This window comes from Bos indicus x Bos taurus, chromosome 12 (assembly GCF_003369695.1).
Source record: "Bos indicus x Bos taurus breed Angus x Brahman F1 hybrid chromosome 12, Bos_hybrid_MaternalHap_v2.0, whole genome shotgun sequence".
NCBI lineage: Eukaryota > Metazoa > Chordata > Mammalia > Artiodactyla > Bovidae > Bos > Bos indicus x Bos taurus.
In genome coordinates this window covers 78,556,568-78,583,275 of record NC_040087.1, presented here as the reverse complement: position 1 = coordinate 78,583,275, position 26,708 = coordinate 78,556,568, and the positions used below count along the sequence as shown (strand labels likewise).

Genomic DNA, 26,708 nt, shown 5'->3' with positions numbered 1-26,708 from the left:
GTCACTAAGTCACGTCCAACTCTGCAATGCTATGGACTGTAGCCCACCAGGCTCCTCTGTTCATGGAATTCTCCAGGCAAGAATCCTGGAGTGGATTGCCATTTCCTTCTCCAGGGGCTCTTCCTGACCCATGGAGCCAACCCGAGTCTCTTGCATTTGCAGGTAGATTCTTTACCTCTGAGCCACCTGGGAAGCCCTCTGTGATCAGTTGTTGTTATTCAGTCACCAATTCGCGTCTAACTCTTTGTGACCCCATGGACTGCAGCACACCAGGCCTCCCTGTCCCTTACCATCTCCCAGAGTTTGCTCAAGTTCATGTCCATTGAATTGGTGATGCCATTCAACCATCTTCATGTTCTCTCGCCCTCTTCCGTGATAATTATTTTAACCAAAATTATATTGAGAAGCATTACCCTAAAATGTAGGCTTCTCTCTTGATCAAAAACAAACAGCTGTTAAACAATTAGGACTTATATAAAGCTATAGTTTATGACATTGGGCACTGTTCTGTTGTACCTCTTAAATTTCCATAAGGATGTTTTCATTCTTGTCAAAACTGTCATACAGAGAACAGAAACTGATATTCCTTGTAAAAGGATATAATCTTAATCTGCAACTTTGTCAAAATAGACAGTCAAAAGTAGACTTTTGGACAGATTTTTGTGGGAAAAAAATCCCTCGTTCTCCTAGATATGAAAATAACTTACTTCACTTTGTCAGTGGATTGATTTATTGAATGAATGTAACTAGGTAATGAATTATTTTGTAATGTGGATAGTGACTTCCCAGCTTATCTCTACATTTAACTATGTTTTCATATACTATATTGGATTTCCTTAAATTTCAAAGAGAGTTCTTATATGAAATAGGTCCTCAGTGACAACTGACTCACTGTTTTCTTATATTTCAGAGTTGATAGCTATTCAGAGAGAACAATTGCTTCATCAATTACATCTGAAGGAAATGAAGAGTACTTTGAAGACAGCGTTCCACCACCAGATGAACCACCACGGGCAAGTACCAGTGAAAGTAGATTTCGAGTAAGTCACTTTAGTGAAAGTCATATGACATCTTCAAATGGGACTAGATCATCATCTTTGTCACTATTTCATTCGGAAGTACAGGAAATTTTGCTAAGGTGTAGCGGGTGCCCTAAAAATGAACATGAAACAATACAGTTTTCATCAAAGAAATTATTTTCCATAATGAAAAGTAACAAAAGTAAAAATAGGACATTTTCTTCTGACTTTAACTTTTCAAGAACTTCGAGAATCATTATAGAAAGTGAAGATCTAGATGTGGCACCATGCCCTCCTGCCCATCTGTTTCTTTCTAGAGACCAAGTCAGACTTCTGGAAGAAAATGTGAGAAATCAAAGCGCTCCAAAATCCAAAGCCACATTAGAGAATAAAACTACCTCTCTGTACTCAATCTCTCTAGAGCCCTTGATTCAGAATCAACATTCTGCTACAATGGACCCTTCTCCCCAAGCACAAGCTTCTTTTTCCAGACAAAAGGCTACTCAGAGTCAAGGATTTTCCAAAGCCCAATTTACTGGTAAAGCCCAATTTACTGGTAAAGCCCAGCAATTTTTTAACAATCAGGCATCAGTCAACAGGCAGCCTGAGAGTGAGGCCAGATACTTTGCTCTGCCTCAAGATTTGGTGAGGGAACCACTTACTAGCAGCACCCAAGACTCCTTCCAGACTGCAGACATGGATAGGTGCCAACATCTGGTCCAAGTTCCACAGTCTATTGAGACTCAAGATTCAGTCAAGGGCCTAGGGTCTGATACAAAACACTCATATGAGACCCAGGATTCTGTCTGGTCTGAAGAGTCAAACAAGAGTAAATACTTTATCCCAGGGCAAAACACTATTTTAAAGGATGCCAGACATCTGGTTATACCTCCGAGCCCAAATTCAGTTGATAAAGTGATGCCACAACTAGAGCATGTTAAGAGTGAGGGCCAGAAACAAATTGCTTCCTCAACATTAAACCAGTCTCCGGCATATGGCTCGCTGCCTCTCATGACCAGGCAGAAAAACAGAAGAAAAATATCACGCAGTAAAAGTGAACTTAGCCTCAAAGATCCACCTCAGAAGTCAAAGAAAACACCAGCTTCACAGGTATTTCAGACCACAGCATGTCATACTTCAGAGTGCAGCCAGTTAAGATATGAACATAAAACTAAGAAGAAAGAGTTACATCAAAGAAAAGGTTTATCAGGTATAGCGTTGCATTTTACATATGCTTTCAAGCTTGTCCCTCCTTATATTAGGAAGTATTACAGAAAAAGACAAGCAAAATTCACTCCAGGTTTAACAGAATGTAGAGATTTTCTGCCTAAACCAGATCAGTCACTATGTGCAGAGAAAGTTAATTACATAGGGTCTGTTGAGGAAGAAAGAACCATGGGGAGTACTGAAAATGAAGAGCAGCATGGCAGAAACAATAAAGAACTAGAAAACATTTCACAAGAAATTCCATCTCAGCTAGAACAGTCTTTCATGGTCAATACTTATCAACAGAAAGCACCTTGTCCTTCATTAACAGAAACAAACTGGATGAATAGAGAGTCTCTTGAAGATCCAAAGGAAATGGATATTGCAGAGTCTTGTGCCCCAGATAGCGAAACAACATCTGACCTGCCTGTGGCAAGGCAAGAGACACCTTTAGAAGAAGCCATATCAGAACCTTTGCAGAAATGTGTTTCCTCTCCCCAGATGGAGTCAGACAGAAACATGAAAACATGGGAGGACCTACAAGGTACAGAGAATTCAAATCCTGCCCTTTCAAGCAGAGAGGAGTTATCAACGAGTATATCAGAAATGCAAAGGTGCTTCTCACGGGGGAATACAGACAGAAATGATCTTGAAATTGTTCTGGAGTCTTCTGATGTCAACTTGTTCGTTCCCCTAGGAACCGAAAAGCATAAAAGCAGTGGACAACCAACAGGTGTAGAAATTCAGGAGAGGCCAGAAGATGTAACTGAGAAGGAAAAAAATGCATTAAGAGCTCACGTGATGGAAGAAGATGACATAAGTGCAAGTGAGGAACTCGAAAGCAACACTAGAAGCAACATTAACAATATGCAAGATGAAAGAATATCTGCTGCGTTTCACGAAGCCACTCACACTGCCCTTTCTTTACCACCTCGTATGAAAATGCAGAGTGGATTAAAAACCAAGATGGATACATCAGAAATAGGACTTAGTTTTTCAGCAGTAAAGCCAGACAAAATACCAGATGACAGGAAAATGTATTTTTCCTTTGAGAAGAACTGTCTAGTTAAAAAACCACAAGAAGACAACAGAGAGGAAGAACAGGCTCCACAAGAAGCAGCTTTGCAGCAAACGCCAGGCTTCAGGCTCAGCCCACGACTACAGCAGAAGCCCACGTATGTCAAACTGGAACCAGGACAGAGTAGTTCAAAAGGTCAAACCACTCAAAATAAAGACCTCGATGTTTACCCACAAACTCTCTCTACAGAGACGACTATGGAGACTAACCCACGCCCCATGATGGATCCATTTCAAGTTGAGGTGAAGCAAAGCACAGACAGAGCTACAGGCAGGGAAACTGCAGACCCAGTGCATCCTCTCACCATGTTCGAGAGCTTGCCAGTTTTAACTGAATCAACAGAATGTGGTGTCCCTTTGGGTGGAAGCCCTGAGAAGTTCCTGGATGCTCAGATTGCAGAAGAAAAGCAGGACTTAGAAGGAGTCTTACCTGAAGTTGCCCTGGGGTCTTTCCATAGGCATACGCCTCCATTATCAAATTTGAAAAGGAAGAAAATCAGAAAAAAAATACCAGGAACCACAAATGTACTTGGTTTCAAATGTGTAATTATGAAAGTAAAAAAGCCACCAAAATGTCACAGAAGATTAAGAAGCAATTTCAAAATCATGATTAAACACATACTTCAAGATAAAACGATGGCAGATATGCTTCTGAATGTTACTGACCCTTGTCTGTCTATTTTGCCCCATGTTAGAATGCACAGCAGATTAAATGTAAGGAATCACAGTCATACCGAACTAAAACGAGAGACATCAGAAGCTGAAAGAGAAGAAGACTATTTAGATATTAATAAAGGAAGTGACTCTGGAAACACACTAGAAGCAGCTGGGTTGCAGGAGGAAGTGAGTGGGGATCAGGAAGCTTCACCAGAAGCAGTCCTTGAGGATCACTGGAACCTCAGGTCGGATGAAGATCCAGAGAAAGAGCTCAAATCCATGAAAGAAATGCAACAACCTATCACATTTGCAAAAATCATGGCAGAGTCTATTCACATGGCCACAACAGGTCCAGTTCATGTTGAAAATATGGAGAAAAGCCTGATAGCACCCACAGATTTAAGACGCACTGAAGATGATTCTGAGATATCTCCTCCCACATCAGAAAAATCACTGATTGGAGACCCTTTAAACCAAACAAGAGAAAGTGATGTACCAGATGATGGAAGTGATACCAGGGAAACAGGTTACTGTTTTGCAGCAATGAAGGCAGAACGACCCGAAGATTTACCAGCAGTGTTCCCAAAGACTTTTAATTACCACATGTCTGTCTTATCTCATTCTAAAATGAAGAAAACTAGAGTAAGATTTTCACACATAGAATGTAGAGTGAACTCCAAGTCTGTACCTATGAAGGCATTGAAGCCGTCCATTTCACAAATGTGTGATATCACAGGTCATCAAAGAAAGAAACTGGAATCTGACTTTAAGGCCAAGTTTGAAAAGATCGGCCAAGCTAATGGACTGGAATATGAATTTCTAAACACCCTTTACTGTCCTGTGCATAGCAGGTTACAAGGGGAGACAAAGAGCTTCTGCCGTGTTCAAGCAAAGCTCCGGCGTCTAGCCGTTGAAGAAAGACCACTGTATGTTGATTTTTTTGATGAGAGTAATGCACTCTGTGACGGAGAAGAAAAAGGACAAGATGTAGAGGAAAAGGAGCAAAAGACTTTGCTAATAACGGCTCCACAGCATACCCAGTACCTCTGGATCAATGGATGTCGAGGAAAGGAGACTCACTTTGCCAAACCAGATGCAGGCCTACACTGTTTAACACAGGAGCAAGATAAACAGCACCAAACATGCTTTAAACAAGCTGCTTTGCAGACTGATGTCCAGATGGGTCCTCAAGAAGCTAAGGAACTCCTGAAGACCAACAAACCAGAAGATGATCTAACAGCCCCTGAGGGTCTGGAGGTTCTACCTCCCGAAGCAGGGAACTCATCACCTGTGAAACTTTTGAACATTCCAACAGAGAGTGGTGTAGCCTCTGGTGGAAACCTCACAAGGGAACGAGGTTCTTATTCTGTGGATAAAAATTCAGCATTACCAGAAAGTTTGCAAGTGACCTTCCTGCAGTCTTCTGATTCCATTGACACCTCCATTTCTAAATCTCAAAGACAGAAAAACACACTAAAACTGTCAAGAAAGCAAACAGTGAGTCGTAGATACAGAGCTATGAGAGAACAAAACCTATCCACTCTGCGTATGCTCCCTGGCAGGCAGAGAAAGGCATTGCAATGCAATTTTCAAATGAAGAATTTACAGCAAAATAAAAACAAAGGAGATGTGTGTTCACCTGTCATTCTCTCCAGGGTGCCTGTTTTGCTAAACACCAAAATGAACATCGGATTAAATATGGAGACAGATACACAAAGGATAACAAGACTCGATCATACGCAAATGCAAGAGAAATCACCCAATGAAAGAAAAGTATGTCGCCCAGCTTCTATCGATATGAGTAGTTTACCTAACAGTGTGAAAGACAGGAAGGAGGAGGGTGCAGGGGAACAAGATTTACCAATTCCAGAGAGTGGCCAAAGCTTCATACTCAGTATATATCAGGAGGAAGATCATGACCTTATCAAATCAGATGAGGGGCAGAAACAAATAGGAAGTATAAATATCCAGGTACAACCACAAACACATTTTGCAGAGCGTATTTTGAGCTCTGCTTCATGCCCAACATTGGATCCATTTCCACTGAGAAAGCTAGAGAGCGATGCTAGGTTTTTTCCTCCAACATCAGGAGAAGCAAAGTTTGATGAAAAAATATTTTCTGCAAGAGAAGGTGGTGTTGCATCTGAGGCAAACCATCAAAAGGAACAAGCTGGTGGTACTGAAAAGGAAGAGAAAGTGACTTTAGATTTCTGCATGGCTGCTTTATCTCTATCCAAAGGCAAGAGAAACTTCAAACAATATTCAGACACGAAAATCCTGATGAACCCCAAAGATGGAATTTTAAAAGCAAAGAAACCACCCATTTCACACATGCTCAATATCAAGGGTGGTGCTAGACGAAATCGCAGGAAAGAACTGGGATATAACTTGACCACCAAAATGGGACAGGTGGGTCAGGGCACAAAAATGGCAGACGGCAGGGACTCCCTCCTGAACATCATCCCTGCCATTAATAGGTATAGTGACCGAGAAGGGCAAAAAGACATGTTAGGAGAAAAAAGACTCAGTTCTGAGCAAGTAAAGCAAAATATACCCCCACACGAAGGGAATGTGACTCCAGATGACCCCGAAGAAGGTGATCTTCAAAATGAAGAAAGTGAACAGGAGATGTTACTAAAAGTAATTTCACAGCACAGCCAACATTTCATACTCTGTTCAGACCAGACGAAGGAGCTTGAGCTTCACAAACCAGGAAACAAAGGATGTGGGGAAACTCTGTTTTCTACCAAACAGGACATCCCCCAGCACATACAGCCTGAAGATCCAGTGCAGACAACACAGCCAAAGAGAAGCCAGCAGACACAAAACGGCACAGTGTGGTCAGCGAGTTCAAACCTTCCTCTTCTAAAGTCGAACAAATCACTAACCGGTCAAGTTGTAATTGATACAATGAAATGTGACATCCAAAGTGATGAGAACTGCACAGGAGAACTGGATGATCATGGTAAAGAGGAAAAGTCAGAGTTTAAAAAATATCTACAAGCACCTGTCCCTGAGTCTTCAGCTACTGCCACACCTGATCCCCCTGAACCTAAACAGGGGAGAAAGACATTTACATGTAGAGCCTTAAGAAGTAAAATGAGTCCCAAGTGTGTTATTATGAAGGCAAGAAAGGCACCAATGTCACAGATATTTAACATCCCTGGGAATGGCTGTCTGAAAACCCTCCCTTCGAAAACCCTGCGATCACAGATCATTGAGTTTTTGATTGAGATAAAATCCTCTGGGGCGCTAGAAGATGTTACTGCAGAGAGAAAGGAAGGAGGAACCCAAGAATTGCTGGCAACAATGCAGGAGTTCTGGGATGCAGCCACACTTGCTTTACCTGTGTCGAAAAGAGAGAGAAACCACTCAGAACTTACAGACAAGATAAATAAAATGAGTCCCAAATGTATCACTTTGAAGGCAAAGAAGACACCGATTTCCAAGACATTTAATGTCACAAAACGTGGTGTGCCAAGCCGTGGTAGGCAATTTGAAGGCAAGTTCAAAACTGTGAGGAAACAAGGTCAGTCACTGGCAGCCACCACGCCAAAGGCCACTTCCTCTCCCAAGTCGGTTTCACTGGACATGAAGGTGCATAACAGAACCAAAGTAGAGACGGACATGCCGGGGAAGATGAGGTTCCATCCTGAGATACAACAGCAAGGACACTGGTCAGATGGAAGGGGAGCCTGGTGTCCCTATTCTAGGGCCAAGAGGGAAAACGTCAGGAAGGAACTCAAAGGCCACAGTGGAGAAGCAGCGCCTCGGAATTTCCAGCACCTCACTTCCCGTGCTCATCATATGAAGGAGGCTCGCTTTGTGAAATCAGATCTCAAACGGAAGTATTCAGCAAGGGGGAAAATCCCAGAATCACGAACCATAGCGGAGGAGCTGCAACAACAAACATTTTTCACACAAACTGTCTTGCGTTCTGTGTCTTCCTCTATTCTGAATTCACTTCCATCTGAGAAGGCACCAAAAAGGACAAAAACACAGAGGTCAAGGATTTTATCTCCAGCGACAGAGAAATCACTCGGCAAATCTTTAGCTGTTAAAGCATCAAGTGACGTCCTGTCTGAAACAGACCCAACAAAGGAACTTGCTGGTTCTAGTCCAGAGGGAAAGAAAGAATTACAAACGGATTTACAAGGGAGAGCCCTACAGTCTTTTGGTATCTCTAGGCCAGATTCATCTGAAATTAAAGGGTTGAGAAATGTAGCATTGATCCCTACGTCTCGAACTGGGGAAGCCCAGATGGCATCAGTTTGGAAGACAACTGGTACCACTAGTCCCAGTGCCCCCAGCCATGGAAAGGAACTGGTCTACACCTTTGATAACATGGCCAAAGAGTTATCTCAGAGTATGTCAAATATATTTATGAATACTTCTTTTTCACCTACACCTGTTTCACCTGCCACCAAAACACATAAAAAACGGAAAGCCAAGAAAGACCCAGTCGAAATCAGTATAAAACCAGAGGACAGGAAAAGACTGTGTAAAAGGTGCAGCGCCTTAGGCACCACATCTCAGTCAAGACAGCAAAATGAAAGAGAGGGCAAGGAAGTTGCATTCAATACAGAAAGTAGAAAAGATGAAAATATGCTTATTACAGAGCAAGACATGCAGCAACAAACACTAGTTCCAGAAAATATATTGGAGTCTACCTGTTCTCTGATAATTCCATTTCAAACTGAAAAGGTGAAGAACATCCCACCATATACAAACATACTGCATAGAAGAAGTGAAAAGATTTCATGTGTAAAAAGAGGGAAAGCGATATTCAACGGTCTTTTAATTGATGAGGAAGTGTTTAGGACTCCCACAAGGAGGCTGGATGCTTCCAGTCCAGCTCCCCTACAACCTGAAGAAGAGAAAGACATAAAAACTCAAAAAGTAACAGAATACACAGCTGATCAAAATATCCCACTTCCCAAGTCAGGGATCTCAGTGCTTGGAGATTCATGTAATGAAAGCTCTAGAAGGAAAGTGAGTGGTTCTATTGTCAAGAAACATAAAGAGTTGCAAAGAGATTTACTAACAATATCCACAACATCTGTTTTGTCTGAATCTAGAAGGCAGAAAAAAGCACTAAAATTTCCAGAACAGAAAGATCTTATGGGTCCCAGATATATAACCATGAAGGCAAAGAGGCCTCTTTTTTCACAGGCGCTTAATATCACTGAGCATGGTCATCAGTACTGTAAAAAGAAACAGGAATGTTATTTAAAGTCTGTGATAAAAGACAGGCAACAACATAAAAGTATAACTGATGCATTTTCATCTCTCACACCTGTTTCAACGGATAATAAGATAGATATTGAAATTGATAGCACACCCACAGCAGGGAGAGATCAACCAAGAGTACAAACACATAACCACACCTGCCCAGAGCTAGAGAAATCACTGAGTCTTGGGGAAGCATGGGAGGCCAATTTGATTGATACACAAAGCAGATCCAGCAACACAGGGAGGGTGAGTGTGCCACATGAGAAGGAAGAGGGAAATGTCCCAGAAATATCAGCAGAATCAGTTCTGCATGAGAGCCAACATTTCCGTTTCACTCCTCAACATGTAAAAAATCTTGGCCCTTGCAAATCAAAACCTAAACTGAATAGTTCAAAAGGTAGAAGTACTTGGAATCTGTCTTGTGCGGCACAAAACATGAGGCAAGAAGAACACATTAGAAAAACTATTTTAAAGCCTGTCTCTAAAAGCGTGATGACTTTAATTCGAGTCCAAACACTGAAGAAAGGTCTTCATACTCAAGAGGAAATCCAACACAAGGCAGATCTAAAGATCCCATTTCCAGAATCTAGGAAATCAGAGACTGGTTCCTTACACTGTGATGGTGTCTGGGATGGAAATCCTAGGAGGAAACAAGATAGTCCCATTTTCAAGAAAAAGGCAAGGAGTCAGAGTGACTTACTAGGAACAGTCTTAAAGCCTTTAGGTTTCTCCAGCCTTGACTCATCTGAACCTGAGAGCCAGAGTCATGCAGTAGAGGCTGTAGGCAAGAAAAGTACAATGAGTCCCAAGCAGGTAACTCTGGAGGCAGGGAAGCTACCAGTTTTACAGGAGCTTAATAGCACGAGGTATCTTACCGGAAGCCATAGAGAGAAAAACCACAAAGCTAAGACCAAGGCAGGAGAGAAGCAGTGGGATGAAGGTGCGAGAGAGACATTATTCCATGCCAGTGAGGGAGCTAAGAGTCCACCACCCACGTTAGTGACTGATAAACTCTCATTTAATACAGCAGCAAGGGACAGTCTGGATAACCATAGAACACTTCACAAAAATCTAGGTGATTTTGTTACAGAGAAAAAGGCAGAGCTGGACAAAAACTTAGCCACAGTTCTCCTGGGGCCTGTCGATTTATTCATGCCTGTTTTATCTGACTCTGAAAGCCAGATAAACACAGTGCAAGAGAAAATCATACCGAAACGCAAATGTTCAGTGACGAAAAAAAAGGAGCCACTCATTTCGCAGCTATTTAAAATCAGTAGGCAATCTGCCACAAAACAGAGGACAAGACTTAGATCCAGCATAGAAACCAAAATGAAAGAGATGCACTCAGGTAAAAATGCGACTGATATGTGTACAAATGCCACTTACTTGGAAGTGGATACCTCCAACATTAGAAGGCAAAGCAGATTCCAAACAGAGGCAGACAGAATATCAGGGTTTAATCCTGTACAGCCAACACACATGCAGTTGCCAGTCGAAGACAGAGTGGTTTTACAGTCACTTAATGCCGCAGGTCCTGCTGCTTTAAGCATTAACAAAGAACGGGAGATAGACACACAGAGAGAGAAAGCTGTGTTAAACACAGACCTAAAATCTACAGATGCTTCTCCATCTATTCCACCACATATAAAAATGGAGCAGTCACCTAACACCTCGGGTAACTATGAAGAATCTTCTGAAAAGAGAAATGCCCTAAAGAAAGCAAAAGGTATGGAGGAAAAAGAGTGTGAACAACAGGTCTTGTCTGGAACACCTTCACAATATACCCAGTCATTTGAGTTTCTGCAAAAGAAACAGCAAGAACCACGTGTCTCAGGAAACATCCAGAACTCTGCTTATGCCTATACACCTCCTTACCCCCAAATCCTAAACCATCAAGCTAATGCGAAAGCAGCAGGTGTAGAAAGCACTGTGCCTGCTGAACGGGTAAAATCGAAGGCAAGGAAACCATTTGTTTCCCTGATGTATAACACAGCAGGGCATGGAACCCAAAGCCACGAAAAGGAAACAAGGTTTAACACCAAGAAACAGAAGCCAGGGTTCCAGCAAGATAAAACTGAGGTAGAATTCTCTCTGAAAACTATTTGTGACCCTGGGTCTATTCCACCTCAAATTCAAGAGTTGATGGAAGCGGAAAGGGAGAAAGGCAAGCCACCAAGGCCGAAGAAACTGCTGAACACAAGACAAATAGCATTTTCACAGTCCCTTGCTAAGAGTGCCCAATCCAGAAATACGAAAACCCAGAGACACTGTATCAGAGAGCAAAAAGAAAATTGCCAAATTGCTTCACTGGACCTCTTCCCACAATGTAGACATCAATTCATGATGAGACAGCATCTGAAGAAGAGCCCCACCCATGTCAAATACACAGTAAATTTGAAAAGAGAAGCACATCCTGATCAACCTTCACCAAAGAGAGAAAGCTGCTTCACTACGTTTGACATCTCAAGAGTTAGATTACACACAAAACGCCAACGCCTCATCGCCCTGGGAGTAAAGGAGGGAGACAGAGACAAGACCCAATCTCCAGTGTCAACTCCACAGAGGACGGAAATATCTGAGAAAACAGATATTTCTTTAAGTTCAAAAGGACAGAATATGTGTCTTCCAGAGTCAGATGCTTCTCAAGAGAAGACTTGCAAGGAACAGGATCTGCTGAAAGAAGGAAGTAATTCAAGGACACTGGTGGAGCCTACTTTGTACTCCATTACGGAAACCCCTCATTTGGAAAATACCATTCCAAATCAACTGGGAAGAGATGGCTTAAGAGAAACTGATACCTTACAAGGTTCAAAAGGACAGACGTTTCTCTGTGCAAATGCAGAAGCCCGGCAATATACACCTGCAGTGGAGATTGGAGACGTGAAACCAGATCCCATTCCGGAACGTCTCCTGGATTCAACATCTTGCCCCAGTGGGGAACTTCATGTGAGAGAGGCAGGAAATGCAACACGGAAGGAAAGTGTTAGCATCCCTGTTGTTTCAGGTGTCAATCTATGGGAAACCGAGATGCCAAAGTTAACGAACCTTCTATTAACATCAAATGAACAGAAAATAAACTGTTCTGAAAAAGGGAGGACAGAGCAGCGAAACAGTTCTAACCAGAAGAAAGGAAATCTTCTGGAATTCATTTCCTCTTGTATATTGTATCAACTCCATCTTGAAAGGCGAAAGAAAGAAATCTCAGCCAAAGGAATGAGTTCAGCAGTTTTGAGTCCAGTGGTCCAGAAAGCATCAAACACAGTAGATATTCCAGTGGATCAACCTCCGTGCTCAGGAAGAAGAAAAGAACATCAACAGGAAGGTACATGCAAGACTCTCCCAACATCTCTTTCTCATTCTATGATGAATATATTTCAGATTAAATTACCAGGAATAATGAAAGCAGCAAAGGAAGTAGATAGTCCAAGGCACCACAATTCAAATACAGGAGGAATTGGCTTACCTGTTGCAAGAACAGAAGAGCAACCAGAATGTGTACAATGTATTTGGCCAAATCTTGCTTCTGATCCTTCAAGAGATATATTATTTCAAAGTAAGATGCCATATGAAAAGACAGTATCGGAAGAAGTAGGTAGCACTGTGGAGTATACTCCAAGTACAGAAGGATTTGGTTCACATATTACAGGAAAAGGAGACCAGCAAGAGAAATGGATGTCTGAGACCCTTCAAAAGTCCACATCTCACTCCCAAGCAGGTCTCCACCAAACTAATATCTCAGTGCAAGAAGTAAAGTTTGATGACACAAGTAAGATGCATTCTGAATATTCAACTCCACAGGCTAAGGAAGCATTAAAAGGAATGGATGTTATTTTTGGATATACACAAAAAAGTGAAAAAGGACAAAACTTACCCAGTGTGGAACAAAAGCAGCAGCACCTACTGATTCCCTCTGAGAAATTTCCCTCCCTGAGAATTCCCTCTGAGCATATATCTTACCCTCAAAACAATCCCTGGCTCCTGCCACATTTAACGCCTCAGACGAAGGAAGCATTATCAGAAGTAGGTAATGTGTCGAGCAGGACAAAAGGATTAGACTTGATTTCTAAAGAACAACCAAATACTCAACGTGAGTGTGGCCTGGAATGGACTGTACCCTCAGCTCCTCCAACGCAAATGACGAGACAAAATACAAGGCCACCTTTGGAATCATTCAGTGAAACTGCAAAATATCAGAATGTCTCGTTGCCAAAAGGAAAGAAATTATTGGATGGGGAGCAGATAATTGATTCAATAACAAATGTTAGCTCCCCCAAGCTAAGTGTTAGAAAGAAGGTGCACTTAGGTAAAGCATGTCAAAAAAAAGTACAAAAAGAGGTATGTCTACCTGGATTTTTTTCACATTCTCTTTCTATCCATATCCCTCCTTTGCCTGAAAATAAAAGACAGAAGAATGACCTAAAACAAGGAGTTGAGAAAGACATGGTACCCACCCAAAGGACTTTGGAGAAATTGATATTTTCAAACGTATTTAATACCACTGACTATGGTGGCCCAGGCAACAGACCAGAACTGCCGAGGAAGATTAGAATAAAAGGAGTTAACGTGAAAGGAACAATGAATCCCAACATTACCTTGAAGGCAAAGAAACCATCACGATCACACATGCTCAGTGAAAAGGAATTGCCAGGGCAGTTGAAAATTGTAAAACAAGAGAGCGAGGGGCAGATAGGAAAAGGTATATCAGGTGTGAAACTGACAAACTTGTTTACTTCTGTACCATCTCTCTCACCTCTTGATTTGAACTCAAGAACAAAAGGAGAAAGAGATACGTCAAGAATACCACAGAACTGCCTTCCACCACTAAAGCTCCAGGCGACATCAAATATCAGGAAAGCGTCATTTGCAGAGTCAATTAATAGAGAGAGTTTAAGCAACATAATAGAATCAAAACATTTCCCACAGCAAAAGAGGGAAGATGGAGACAATATAGTATATGTGAAAGATAAAAGGAACTGCAAAAGGCCCACTTTTAAAAGAAAGAAAAAACTTTTCAAACACACACCGCATGGAAATGAACCACAGTGGAACAATAAAGAGCAAGAGAAAATGATGCAGGAAGATGAAAGTAATGGAAATGTAGTTCTGAATAAGCCCCATGCCTCCATTCCATCTTCTTCTCACCTGGAGCAGGGTCCTGGAGTAAAAGAAGCAGCATCACAAACAGTATCATGGTTCTGCCCTCCATCACTGACCTTCCAGGAACTGTCAGATGCAATGATAACATGTAAGGAGCCAGCTGATGATATTTTAAGCAATATAGCAAGATCAAAATATATGTCACAGGAAAATGAAGACAGAGTGGACATGGCTTTGAAAGAGGTAAGGCATCCCCAAAGAATGCCTCTGGAGGTGAACCAGTCTCCAGTTGCCCAAGAATTGCAGTTGAACATCAAAGAAAAAGAGGAAGAGATACGGCAAGATAAAGGTAAACATTTTGGGATTCAGAGACAGTCTTGTGTTTGCAGCTCTTCTCCACCTTACTCTGAAGTGGACACAAGAAGGGAAGGAGAAGCAGTCATGCTAAGAAAAACAAGATCCTGTTTTCTACAACCCAAACTCCAGGAGTCATCAGATATGGGAAACATAGCATATGAAAAGTCTGTTTCAAACAGGGTTAACAAAGCTAAAAAACATACAATACAGGAAGAAGAGAAGAGAGTTAATATGGAAAAAGTCCTACTTTGGAAGAAAAAGAATTCACCACTTTTACAGGAAATCCAGCTGGATGTCAAAGAGCAAAAGAATAAGATACAAAGAATTCGTGAACCAAGTGTGATTTTGATCTGTACTTCCAGACCTGCCACTTCTTTTAACTTGAATACAAGAATAATAGAAGCAGATGACAGAGCTAAAGTAACAAGATACTCTTGTTCAGAACTACCCCACCAGAAATCATCAGATGTAGTGAAAAAAGCAAATCGAGACTCAACTGAGAGAGGTATCATAAGCAATGTACAAGCAGCAAAGGAATTTATGCCCCAGAAAGGACAGGATCAAGGAGAAACAGCCAATATGAATTATATGAAGTACTCCAAAGAAACAAGTTCCAAGGCAAAGGAGTTCCCACTTCCACATGTTCCCAGTAACCCTGGGAGCCACAGCCCCCAGACTAGAGATGAACCAACAAACAGAAGAGAAAACCTGGGACATGCACAGGAAAGAAAAAGTGAACTAGATGAGGTCCTGACAGGACTTTGTCTACCTCAGTTTACATTAAACAAAGGCAAGAAAGAGAAGCAAGGAGCTCTCAAATCCTGTCTTCCACCGTTATGGCGCAGGAAGTCATCAGATGCACAGGAGTTAAAATATACAGTGTCACCTCTGAGTGAGATCTCAAGTGATTCAAAAAGAACAAAATACATGATGCAGGAAGAAAAGGATAAAGCAAATATTTTTGTGAGGGATCCAATGCATCCCAAGTCCTTAGCTTTGAAGGTAAGGAAATCCCCACTTTTCCGTATGCTCCAAGCAAAGAAACTGCAAGTGAGCATTAAGGAGCAAGTGAAACAGGAGCAGAAAGGGAGAAGGGACACAGTTGTGATTCTGAGCAAAATCTGCCCTTTTGTCACTTCTTCAGCTCATCTTCAATCTGACACAATAAAAGAAGACAAAGGTGGTCCGGTCCTAAGGCACTCTGTGCCACATCTCAAGATCCAAGCCTCACGGCCTTCAGTACAGAAAGCGCCTCTAAAGTCAACTGATAGAAAGAAAGAAAAACAATATCCACCACCAACAGAAAGGGACAGAGCACACGCAATAGTTGTGAGAGGCTCGGTGCATGCCAGTGGCTCAAATTTCAAAGCAAAGACATCATCCCCGCCTCATGTGTTCCGTGTCTCCAAGCACGATGCTCTGAGCAGAAGAAAGGAAGCGCAGCCAAGCATGGAGGAGAGCGCAGAACAGGGGCGGGGGAGAACAGGAGACCCTGGTGTGACTCCAACAAAAACTCGTCCTTCCTTGCCTTCTCCATCAGACCGTAGACTGGATGCAGGAATCAAAGAAGACAAACACTTGCCTGCAGTCCCGGGATTCTCTCCACCATTTCAGCTCCTTGAGTCATCAGGTACAGGGAAAATCAGACATGCAGATTTCAGTCAAGGTATTAGCTCGTGTAATATAACAGTAAGAGCTAACGGACGTGTGTTGTATAAAGAGACAGAGATCAGAGTAAAAAGAAAAGATGAGAAAGATAGAACACACCCCAAAATCACAGCTGTGGAAGCCCAAACATCCCCACTTACACATTTACTCAGTAGAAGCAGACTGCCTTTGAATGTCAAAGAGCAAGGGAAGGAAATGCAGGATGCCAATGGTGAGCTGGGAATGGCTCTGAGGGAAACTCGTGCCTCCTTACCTTCTCCATCTTACCTGAGACGAGACACTAGCAGAAATGAAAAGAAAGATACAGAAAGAATAACACAATCCTGTTTTCCACCACTGAAGATTTTTGATCCACTCAATCTAAACACAAAAGCAGATGCTAAGTCATTTGATGGTTATTTGTTAAAAAACAAAGCTAGACTCAAAACAGGTAATGAAGACAGAGTGCTTCCAATATCTGTGCATCAGAAGGCAAAAGACTTACCACTTTCACATAGATATGATACCAGAGAATCACGGTGCAAAATGAAAAAGCAAAAGAAAATGGTACAGAGAGAGGACAGTGAACTAGCTACAAGATTGAAAAACATCTGTACTTCTTTACTGACTCTACCATATCTTAAATCTGATACACCAGAAGGAGACAGGTACATGATAAGAATCACAAAATTGCCTCCCCCACAAGCAGAATCACCTATTGTACTTACACACAATCTAACTGACCTTCAGGGAAAAACTAAAGGGAAGGTTTGGAAAGATAAACAGGAGCCAGATGATGCCATGCAAACTGAGACCTGTGCTTCTCTATCTGCTTCTCTTCACCTTGATGAAAACACCAGCATAAGAGAAGAGGGCATGTCAGTGCTACCAAGGTCCTCTTTTCCCCCAGTAAACTTCCAGAAGTCATCAAGTTCTGAGGAAGTGATCCATGTAGAGTCAATGGCGAGTGATACTGTCATTAGTCCCCGCAAAGAAAAATATTTGCCCCGGAACAAGAAAGAGGACGGAGTAGAAAGAAGAAACTTTGTGTCTCCCAAACATCAAGGAAAGGAGATGCAGGAAAGTAAAGATGAACCAGGTATGGTTCTGACCAAATTTTCTACTTTATCCCCATCTCTCTCTGCCCTCAAATTGGATAAAGAAGTACAAGTTGATGATGAAATGCTAGCACATGCAAGGTCTATTTTGCAGAGAGTATCATCTGGAGGGAAATTATATACAGACACAACTACTGGTGATACCCCGGAAGATGCTCAAAACCTGACCAAATCTACTTCATCACCATTTCTCCCTGCCCTCAAGTTGGATATAGAAGTACAAGTCAATGATGAAATGCTAGCACATACAAGGTCTATCTTGAGGAGAATTTCATATCCAAGGGAAATAGTACACAGAGATTCACTTAGTAGTGACATCACAGTTCAGTTCAGTTCAGTTCCAAAAGATGGTCAAAGCCTCACCAAATTTTCAGCTTCATCACCATATCACTCTGCCCCCAAATTGGATAAAGAAGTTCAAGTCAATGATGAAATGCTAGCACGTGGAAGGTCTGTCTTGGGGAGAATAGCATATGCAGGGGAAACAGTACACAGAGATTCAATTAGTGGTGATACCATGAAAGATGGTCAAAACCTGACCAAAATTTCTGCTTTATCACCATTTCTCCCCACCTTCAAATTGGATAAAGAAGTTCAAGTTGATGACGAAATGCTAGCATACAGAAGGTCTGTCTTGGCAAGACTATCATATGCAGGGGAAAGAGGACATACAGATTTAATTAGTGGTGATATCACAAAAAATGGTCAAAACTTGACCAAATTTTCTGCTTCATCACCATCTCTTCCCGCCCACAAACTGGATAAAGAAGTTCAAGTTGATGACGAAATGCTAGCACGTGGAAGGTCTGTCTTGGGAAGACTATCATATGCAGGGGAAATAGCATATGCAGATTCAATTAGTGGTGATATCACAAAAAATGATCAAAACTTGACCAAATTTTCTGTTTTGTCACCATCTTTTTCTGCCCACAAATTGGATAAAGAAGTTCAAGTCAATGATGAAATGCTAGCACGTGGAAAGTCTGTCTTGGGAAGACTATCATATGCAGGGGAAACAGGACATACAGATTCAATTAGTAGTGATATCACAAAAGATGGTCAAAACCTGACCAAATCTTCTGCTTCATCACCATCTCTTTCTGCCTTCAAATTGGATAAAGAAGTTCAAGTCAATGACGAAATGCTAGCACGTAGCAGGTCTGCCTTGGAGAGAATTTCATATGCAGGGGAAATAGTACATACAGAGACAATGAGTGGTAATACCATGAAAGATGTTCAAAACCTGACTAAATTTTCTACTTCATCATCATCTCTTCCTACCCTCAAACCAGATAAAGAAGTACAAGTTGACGATGAAATGCTAGCACGTAGAACGTCTGCCTTGGGGAGAATTCCATATGCAGGGGAAATAGTACATAGGGGTTCAATTCATGGTGATACCACAAAAAATGGTCAAAACCTGACCAAATTTTCTGCTTCATCACCATATCTCTCTGCCCTCAAGCTGGATAAAGAAGTACAAGTCAATGATGAAATGCTAGCTCTTAGATGGCCTGTTTTGGGGAGAATAGTATATGCAGAGGAAACAGCACATACATATTCAATTAGTGATGATATCACAAAAGATGGTCAAAACCTGACCAAATTTTCTATTTCATCACCATCTATCTGTGCCCTCAAGTTGGATAAAGAAGTACAAGTTGATGATGAAATGCTAGCACATAGAAGGTCTGTTTTGGGGAGAATATCAAAGGCAGGGCAAATGATACATACATATTCAATTAGTGATGATTCCAGGAAAGATGTTCAAAATGAGGAACAACCTATTCCTGAGAAAGAAGATAGGGACAGAGAAAAATCAGTAGATAGGAGAGGTGTGACACACACCAGATATATAATTTTGAAGTCCAAGAAATCACCTTCTTCATATACACTCCACAGATCAGAACTGTATCTGAACCTTGGAGGGACAAAGCAAAAGAAACAGGAAACTCAAGGTAAACCACCTGGTAAGGTGGTAAGAAATATTTATCTTGCTGCCCCTCCAACTAAGCCTAAATTGGACAAAGGTACACAAGTAGATGAAGGAAAGCTTGGAATTAAAAAACCCTCTCTACTTCCACAAATGATTTCAGCATTATCAGATGCAAAGAAGAGAACAGATGCAAAGGGAATTAGTGGTGATGTAACAAAAAGAAAACAATGTATGTCAGAGAAAGAAAAAAAGCTTGATGTGAAAAATGTAGATATGAGGCTACGGACCCATCACAAAAAATCAGCGATTTCACCAATTCCAGATGTCCTTAGTACAAAGAAATTTGTGCTGAATGTTATTAAAGAGCCAGGGGGAAAAGTACACAAAGATAAAGATGAACCAAGTATGGTCGTGACAAGGACTTTTGTTTCTATCCCTTCTGCACCTCTTTATTTAGATTTAGGGAGCAAAACAGACAAAGACACACCAGAAATCACAGGATCCTCTGGGTCACAGCAAAATCTCCAAGAAACATCAGATACCCAGAAAACAGCAATTAGAGAATCAGCTGCTGGTGAGAGGGAAATTGTTAAAAACGCAGAATGCTCGGTGCCAGAAGACGCCATACAACAGTGGACATCAAACTTTGTGATCAGTGTACAGCAAAGGAGGGAACCTCTACAAGTCAAATCTGAAGGAGATGTGAGTCAGTTACTTTCAAATTCACAGCAGGAGGACTTTTATGTCACAGGGTATGGTACTATAAAAAGTGGGAAAAGGCTGGAATGTTTCTTTGCAGGGTCAGAGGCTCAGCAAGAAAATTACAAACCAGAAACTTTGGCTACAATTCTTTCCTTCCCCATGATGGATCTCACTAAAATTGAAAGCCTGAAGAAAGAAACAGAAATAATGAGTAACTTAAATCATAAAATAAGTCCTCACGTTCTAGTTTCACTGCCAAGGAAACTATCCAAGGAAATATATGCCACACTTGGCTCCCCTGTCGGTTCAGAAGGATTTTCTGCTTCAAAGCAAGATGTCCACCACCAACAAGAAGCTTTATCACAAGCATCTCCAGCATCTACAGATCTATGTAAACTTGATAAGCCAGAAGAAGATAGACAAAACAATGGAAAAACAAATGAAATGTCCCCTCCCAAAGTGTTAGCACCACAGATAAAGGAACCCCTTGAGGAAATAAATATCACAGAGTCAGATGCACTCCAAAATGCAGATCAAGAAATTGTCATGAAAAAGCAAGTGGTGCTGCAGTCTGGGAGTGGACAAAAGACCAGAGTGGATTCTAGTCTTTCTCTGAAAATTCCACTACAACATGTAAAGCAAAGGACATCATTGGAAATAGATGTGCGCAAGCAAACTACAGCATGCCCTGAAATACAAATGCTACCAGGAATACAAATGCGTATGACAGAGTTTGATGCCCAAAGAGGGAAAAAGGAGCAGACATTGCTTGTTCCAGATAAAGAGTCACACAATCTAGAACCACTTCAGAAGTCTGTTTCCTCCTGGACTTTTCCACTTCAATCTGGAGATGTGGGGGGAAAAAACGAAACTGACACTGGCTCTACTGGAAATCTGGAGCAAAAAAAGTTAGACATGAAAGAAGGGATATTAAAAATAGATACAAACATAGCCGTCCATCTAGAAGAGGACAAAATAGAAATGCACAAACTCACCATTGTTAATCTGGAGGAGGAGACAATAAAAATGGACACAAGCAGTACAGTGAGCCTGAACACTGCATCTCTAAAGGCAGAGGAGCCTCAAATTAAGGCTCAGGTAATCGCTCCCATGGCAAACAGATGCCCAGTCAAACAAAAACATAAAAAGGAACGAGAAGTGTCCAGTGCAAAACATAACATGCAACTACAAAAAATGCTTCAAAAACATGCTCTGGATTCATTTTATGCCTACATTCCTCTTTCTCCCAAATTAGGAGGCCGGAAAGGCAGATTAACAATAGCAGACTTGAAAAGAGAATTGGGCCCCCAATATTTAAATACGAAAATCCGAAAACATCCAATTCCACAGATTCTAGGCGACACGGGACGAGGTACTCCAAGCAATCGAAAGAAATTAGAGTATAACTTTAACAAATCAAAGAAAATAGCTTTGAGAAGAGGAGATGCCTCAGAAATATTTATCAGAAGTCTTTCTATTTACACAGTGAGTCCATCTCAGACTAAAGACCCAGTAAAATCTCAGACAAACCTAGAAAGTGTAAAGAGAACCCGTATTTCAGAATTCCAGAAGAAATCACCAAATACTAGTGAAACTATGAAGATGGACAGTTCAAGCATTGTGAAAGAAGAGAACCGGAATTTTACAAACACAATTCCACAGGATTCCCAGCCCTTCATGGTAGACAAACAACAAATGCACAAACTTCCTAACATCAAATCAGAAGCAAACCTCAGCAGAGAGATAAATAAAAATTTAGCTCCACAAACAATCGAAAGGGTTGTTCCAGACCAGGATATCTCAAGGATCATAAAAGAACCTGATGTGCTTACGATCAAACAAGAAAAGGCACCAAAACCCACTGAAACACCCACAGACTGTCTAGTCATGTCTAAAGATCCAAAAGAAAATGTGGAAAGGATTGTAAAAGAAACTGACTTCCTTATGGTTGAACAAGAAGAGGCACCAAAACCCACTGAAACACCTACAGGGTGTCTAATCATGTCTGATCCAAAAGAAAATGCAGAAAGGATCATAAAAGAACCTGACTTGCTTACAGTTGAACAAGAAAAGGCACCAAAACCCACTGAAACTCCTACAGGGAGTCTAATCATGTCTGAAAATCCAAAGGAAAATGTGGAAAAGATTGGTAAACAACCTGACATGCTTATGATCCAGCAGGAAAAGGCACCAAAACCCACTGAAACTCCTACAGGGAGTCAAATCATGTCTGAAGATCCAAAGGAAAATGTGGAAAAGATTGTGAAAGAACTTGATCTGCTTATGGTTGAACAAGAAAAGGCACCAAAACCCATTAAAAAACCTAGAGAGTGTCTAGTCATGTCTGAAGATACAAAGGAAAGTGTGGAATGGATCATAAAAGAACCTGACTTGCTTATGGTTGAACAAGAAAAGACACCAAAACCCACTGAAACTGCTACAGGGTGTCTAATCATGTCTGAAGATCCAAAGAAAAATGTGGAAAGGATTGTAAAAGAACCTGACATGTTTATGATCCAGCAAGAAAAGGCACCAAAACCCACTGAAACTCCTACAGGGAGTCAAATCTTGTCTGAAGATCCAAAGGAAAATGTGGAAAAGATTGTGAAAGAACTTGATCTGCTTATGGTTGAACAAGAAAAGGCACCAAAACCCATTAAAAAACCTAGAGAGTGTCTAGTCATGTCTGAAGATACAGAGGAAAGTGTGGAATGGATCATAGAAGAACCTGACTCGCTTATGGTTGAACAAGAAAAGGCACCAAAACCCACTGAAACTCCTACAGACTGTCTAATCATGTCTGAAGATCCAAAGGAAAATGTGGAAAGGATCGTAAAAGAACCTGACTTGCTTATGGTTGAACAAGGAGAGGCACCAAAACCCACTGAAACACCTACAGGGTGTCTAATCATGTCTGATCCAAAAGAAAATGCAGAAAGGATCATAAAGGAACCTGACTTGCTTACAGTTGAACAAGAAGAGGCACCAAAACCCACTGAAACACCCACAGAGTGTCTAATCATGTCTAAAGATCCAAAGAAAAATGTGGAAAAGATTGTTAAAGAACCTGACATGCTTACGATCCAGCAAAAAAAAGCACCAAAACTCATTGAAACTCCTACAGGGAGTCAGATCTTGTCTGAAGATCCAAAGGAAAATGTGGAAAAGATCGTAAAAGAACCTGACTTCCTTAAAGTTGGACAAAAAAAAGCACCAAAACCCATTAAAATACCTACAGAGTGTGTAATCATGTCTGAAGATCCAAAGGAAAATGTGGAAAGGATTGTTAAAGAACCTGACATGCTTACGATCCACCAGGAAAAGGCACCAAAACCCACTGAAACTCCTACAGCGTGTTTAATCACGTCTAAAGATCCAAAGGAAAATGTTGCGACAATCATAAAAGAACCTGACTTGATTATGATGGAGCAAGGAAAGGCACCAAAACCCACTGAAACACCTACAGGGTGTCTAATCATGTCTACAAATGTGGAAAATGTGGAAACTCACATGAAAAGCACCCTAAATATGAACAGTTCTCCTCCAAAGGTAGAAGAACCACAAGATGAGACTCAACTCGTTGATACCACGGGGTGTGCCTCGCCACTCGATCATAGGGATCAGAGTGAACGTGTACAGGACACAGCCATGCAAAAGGTCCAGCAACTAGAAACTTCTCTAGGAATTGTGCCTATTCAACCCCAAGCAGCTAAAGGTAATGAGAGAAAAACAGTGGGATATAGTCCAAGTGCGGGAATTATGATTCCTATTTGTGAAGCAATTAAAAATGTTCTTGAATCCCAGATAAAAAGCATGATTCAAAACAACTTTTTTCCTAAAAACCTTGAAAAAGTAAAAGACAATAAACCTGATGGTTGGAAGTCACAACGTTTCACAAGGGGTCCGAGTACACTATCCATGATGATACATCCTGAATTGCGGCCAAAACCTATTTTAGAAAATTTTACTTGCAAAGAAAAAATCAAGCTCACGCATCATTTAGAGTCAAAAGCACCTGAAATAAGACTGAATTTGATACCAGAGGTGGTAAAACAATCCTTTCAAAGGTTCAGCTTTTATCAAAAATTGGCTATTTCAAAACATAACAGTTGGAAGCTCTATCCAAGACCTAAACAAATGTTCTTTTTGCCTCTGGAAGGGATTGATACTATAGAATTTAACCTAAAACACAAATATGAAAAAGACTCACCTCCTGTCGATTGTATGAAGTCACTGATTGTTAATGTTTCAAGAGGCAGTGAAGAGGCAGTGAACGTTACAAAGTTAAGGAGGGTGAAAGCGCTGGAAAGTGGAGCACCTTCATTGACTTCCGCTAGAGAGAAAACATTGCCTCATATTCTCCAGAACTGCTCAGTAGGAGAGAAAAACAAACTCCTCATACACTTTTCTAAGAAGACACTGGAGATTCAAATGAAAGCCTTTCCCAGAATTGTAAGGGAATCTTCCACAATGGCCAGTGCTCAGGATGGAAGGAAACCTGTATCTAAATGTGTTCATTCTGTGGTCAAAGTACCAAAACGAAAAAACAGAGTTTTGTTACTTTTTGAGGAAAACTCTCTTCATCAGATAGATCTTGACTTACAATACAAATACCTTCGTTTTCTCCTGGGTTCTCCAGATGCAAGGATGTTCCCTAAGCCAATTGCATTTCCCAAACATAGTCTTAAATTACAGACAATTGCAATATGTAAAAAAGTAGACAGCAGTGGGGAAAGTGGCGGTCATTCCATTAATACACAACCATTAAAACATATCCCTTTCAAAAAACAAAGTTTCCATGAAAACTCATCATTAGTCAGAAATTTCTTGGCACCTACCCAGGTGTGTGCCCCTGACCCTGATCAACACGGCACAGTGCAGAAAGATACCACGGCTCTTTCTAAGTTAAAATCTCGTGTGACTCCAGAAAAAGATAAACAATGTCATGTATGGTTTCAAGAAACAAGTACATATGAATCTGTTGATTTAAAGATTCAGAAAAAGGCTCAGGATGCAGGTGGTTCCCATTCAATTCAGAATTTTGAAGATTTTACTGACAGTCAGACAGATATCGAGAATTCAGGTAACTCGGAGGAAAGCTCAGCTCATGATGTACTTGAGAGTGAAGACTGTATCTTTTTAGATGCCACCCCTTATTTAAGGCAGGAAGCAGAGGGTATTCTATTTGAATTACAGAAAGGCATACCTGTGGAAAATCTCTACAAGAAGAAGAAAGTCAAAATGGGTTTGAAACCACTTTATAGTGAAGCTTTCGGTTCCCATCATATTAGAGGTCATCGACAACACTCGTCAATTGTGACACCCCATTCTTATGAATCCCATAAAAGCAGGACACACAGGTCGTCCTCCAGTATTACACCGCCTTCTTATGAATCCCACAGAAGCAGGAAATATAGATCGTCCTCCAAAATGACACCATCATCTCATGAATACCACAAAAGCAGGAAATGTGGATGGTCCCCCAAAATGCAGCCTCCTGACCTGTGGTGTCACAGCTCCTTAAATATCATTGAGGTTCCATCTGTATCATCTTCCATTTCTTTCAATGGGGAGATGCTTTCACAGACTACAGTAAGCGGGAAAAATTATTTAGTTCCCTTAACAGAATCCAATATTAAATTACATCTTGCAAAAAGCCAAGGCAGACCTCACAGGCATTCAGAAAGCAGAGATATAAGGAAGGCCAAATTGGACTTCTTTAGAAAGAACAACATGCCTTGGGAATGTGATGAGAGTTATACAAAGAGTAAAGAGAAACACACAAGAAGGAAGAATGTAAGGGATTATGAATCAGAAAGACTGGATTATTTCCCAAGTAAATACAAATCAGCAGCAAAACCTCATCAAGAGAGTATCAGCTTCCATTCTGAAAAAAAACAAAACCAGCCATTTTTTTATGCCTGTATACCAGCAGACTCACTGGAGATTATACCCCAAACCATTCGCTGGACTATTCCCCCCAAAACTTTAAGGAAGAGAAACTTCAGAGTTCCCCTAGTGGCCAAGATTTCAACTTCTTACGGTATATGGAACTCATCGAAAAAGTTGTTGGGATCACTGTTAGAGTCCTTCAGCTTACTTCATTAAAAATATTACCATTTCAAGATTCATCTAGAGAGGACAGCTGGTTGCTAAGATGATATTCTTTGCAAAATAAAATCGTATTCAGTCAGATGGCTTCCTCATGAAGTGTTTTCTAAAGTGGCATTCTACAGTAGATTTGAATCTACCGTTCTGGGAGGGCGCGTTGGGAAAGCGAATGACTTTGGGTTTGGTCTAGCCATGCAGGAGAGCTCTCTTTAGCTTGTGCCGCCTCCTTATAAGCCCCCAGAGGAGAAGCTCCCAGGTGCCAAAGCCCCCTTCCCACCCCACCCCACCCCAATGACTGCAGGGTGAGTTGGAGGAAGTGTAGCCCATCAATGAGATTGAGGAAGAACAGCCTGCAAGGCATGGGGACACAGATGCTAGAGGGAGACAGTGTCAGGGAGCAGCAGGGGTTGAACAACGTCACGGGTCACAAGATACAGGAGTAAAATACTGCCCTTAGGACCCAGGTTCCTCTGATGACTTTGTCGCCATCCCCAGTGGCGAGCAGAACCCGCAGCATCTCCATGACCTGCTCATCACCTGCCATAGCTG

At 41.3% G+C, this 26,708-nt stretch overlaps 1 protein-coding gene across 1 annotated transcript in view; it reads left to right on the top strand.

The window, feature by feature from the left end:
* The window catches only part of CCDC168 (coiled-coil domain containing 168), a 37,735-nt gene extending 11,494 nt beyond the window's left edge, over window positions 1-26,241 (top strand). The window contains exon 4 of the mRNA XM_027557931.1: window positions 911-26,241. Coding sequence (XP_027413732.1) covers window positions 911-26,156 — 25,246 coding nt within the window. The 3' untranslated portion in view covers window positions 26,157-26,241. The remainder of the gene's footprint in view (window positions 1-910) is intronic.
* Window positions 26,242-26,708: the final 467 nt, after the last annotated feature.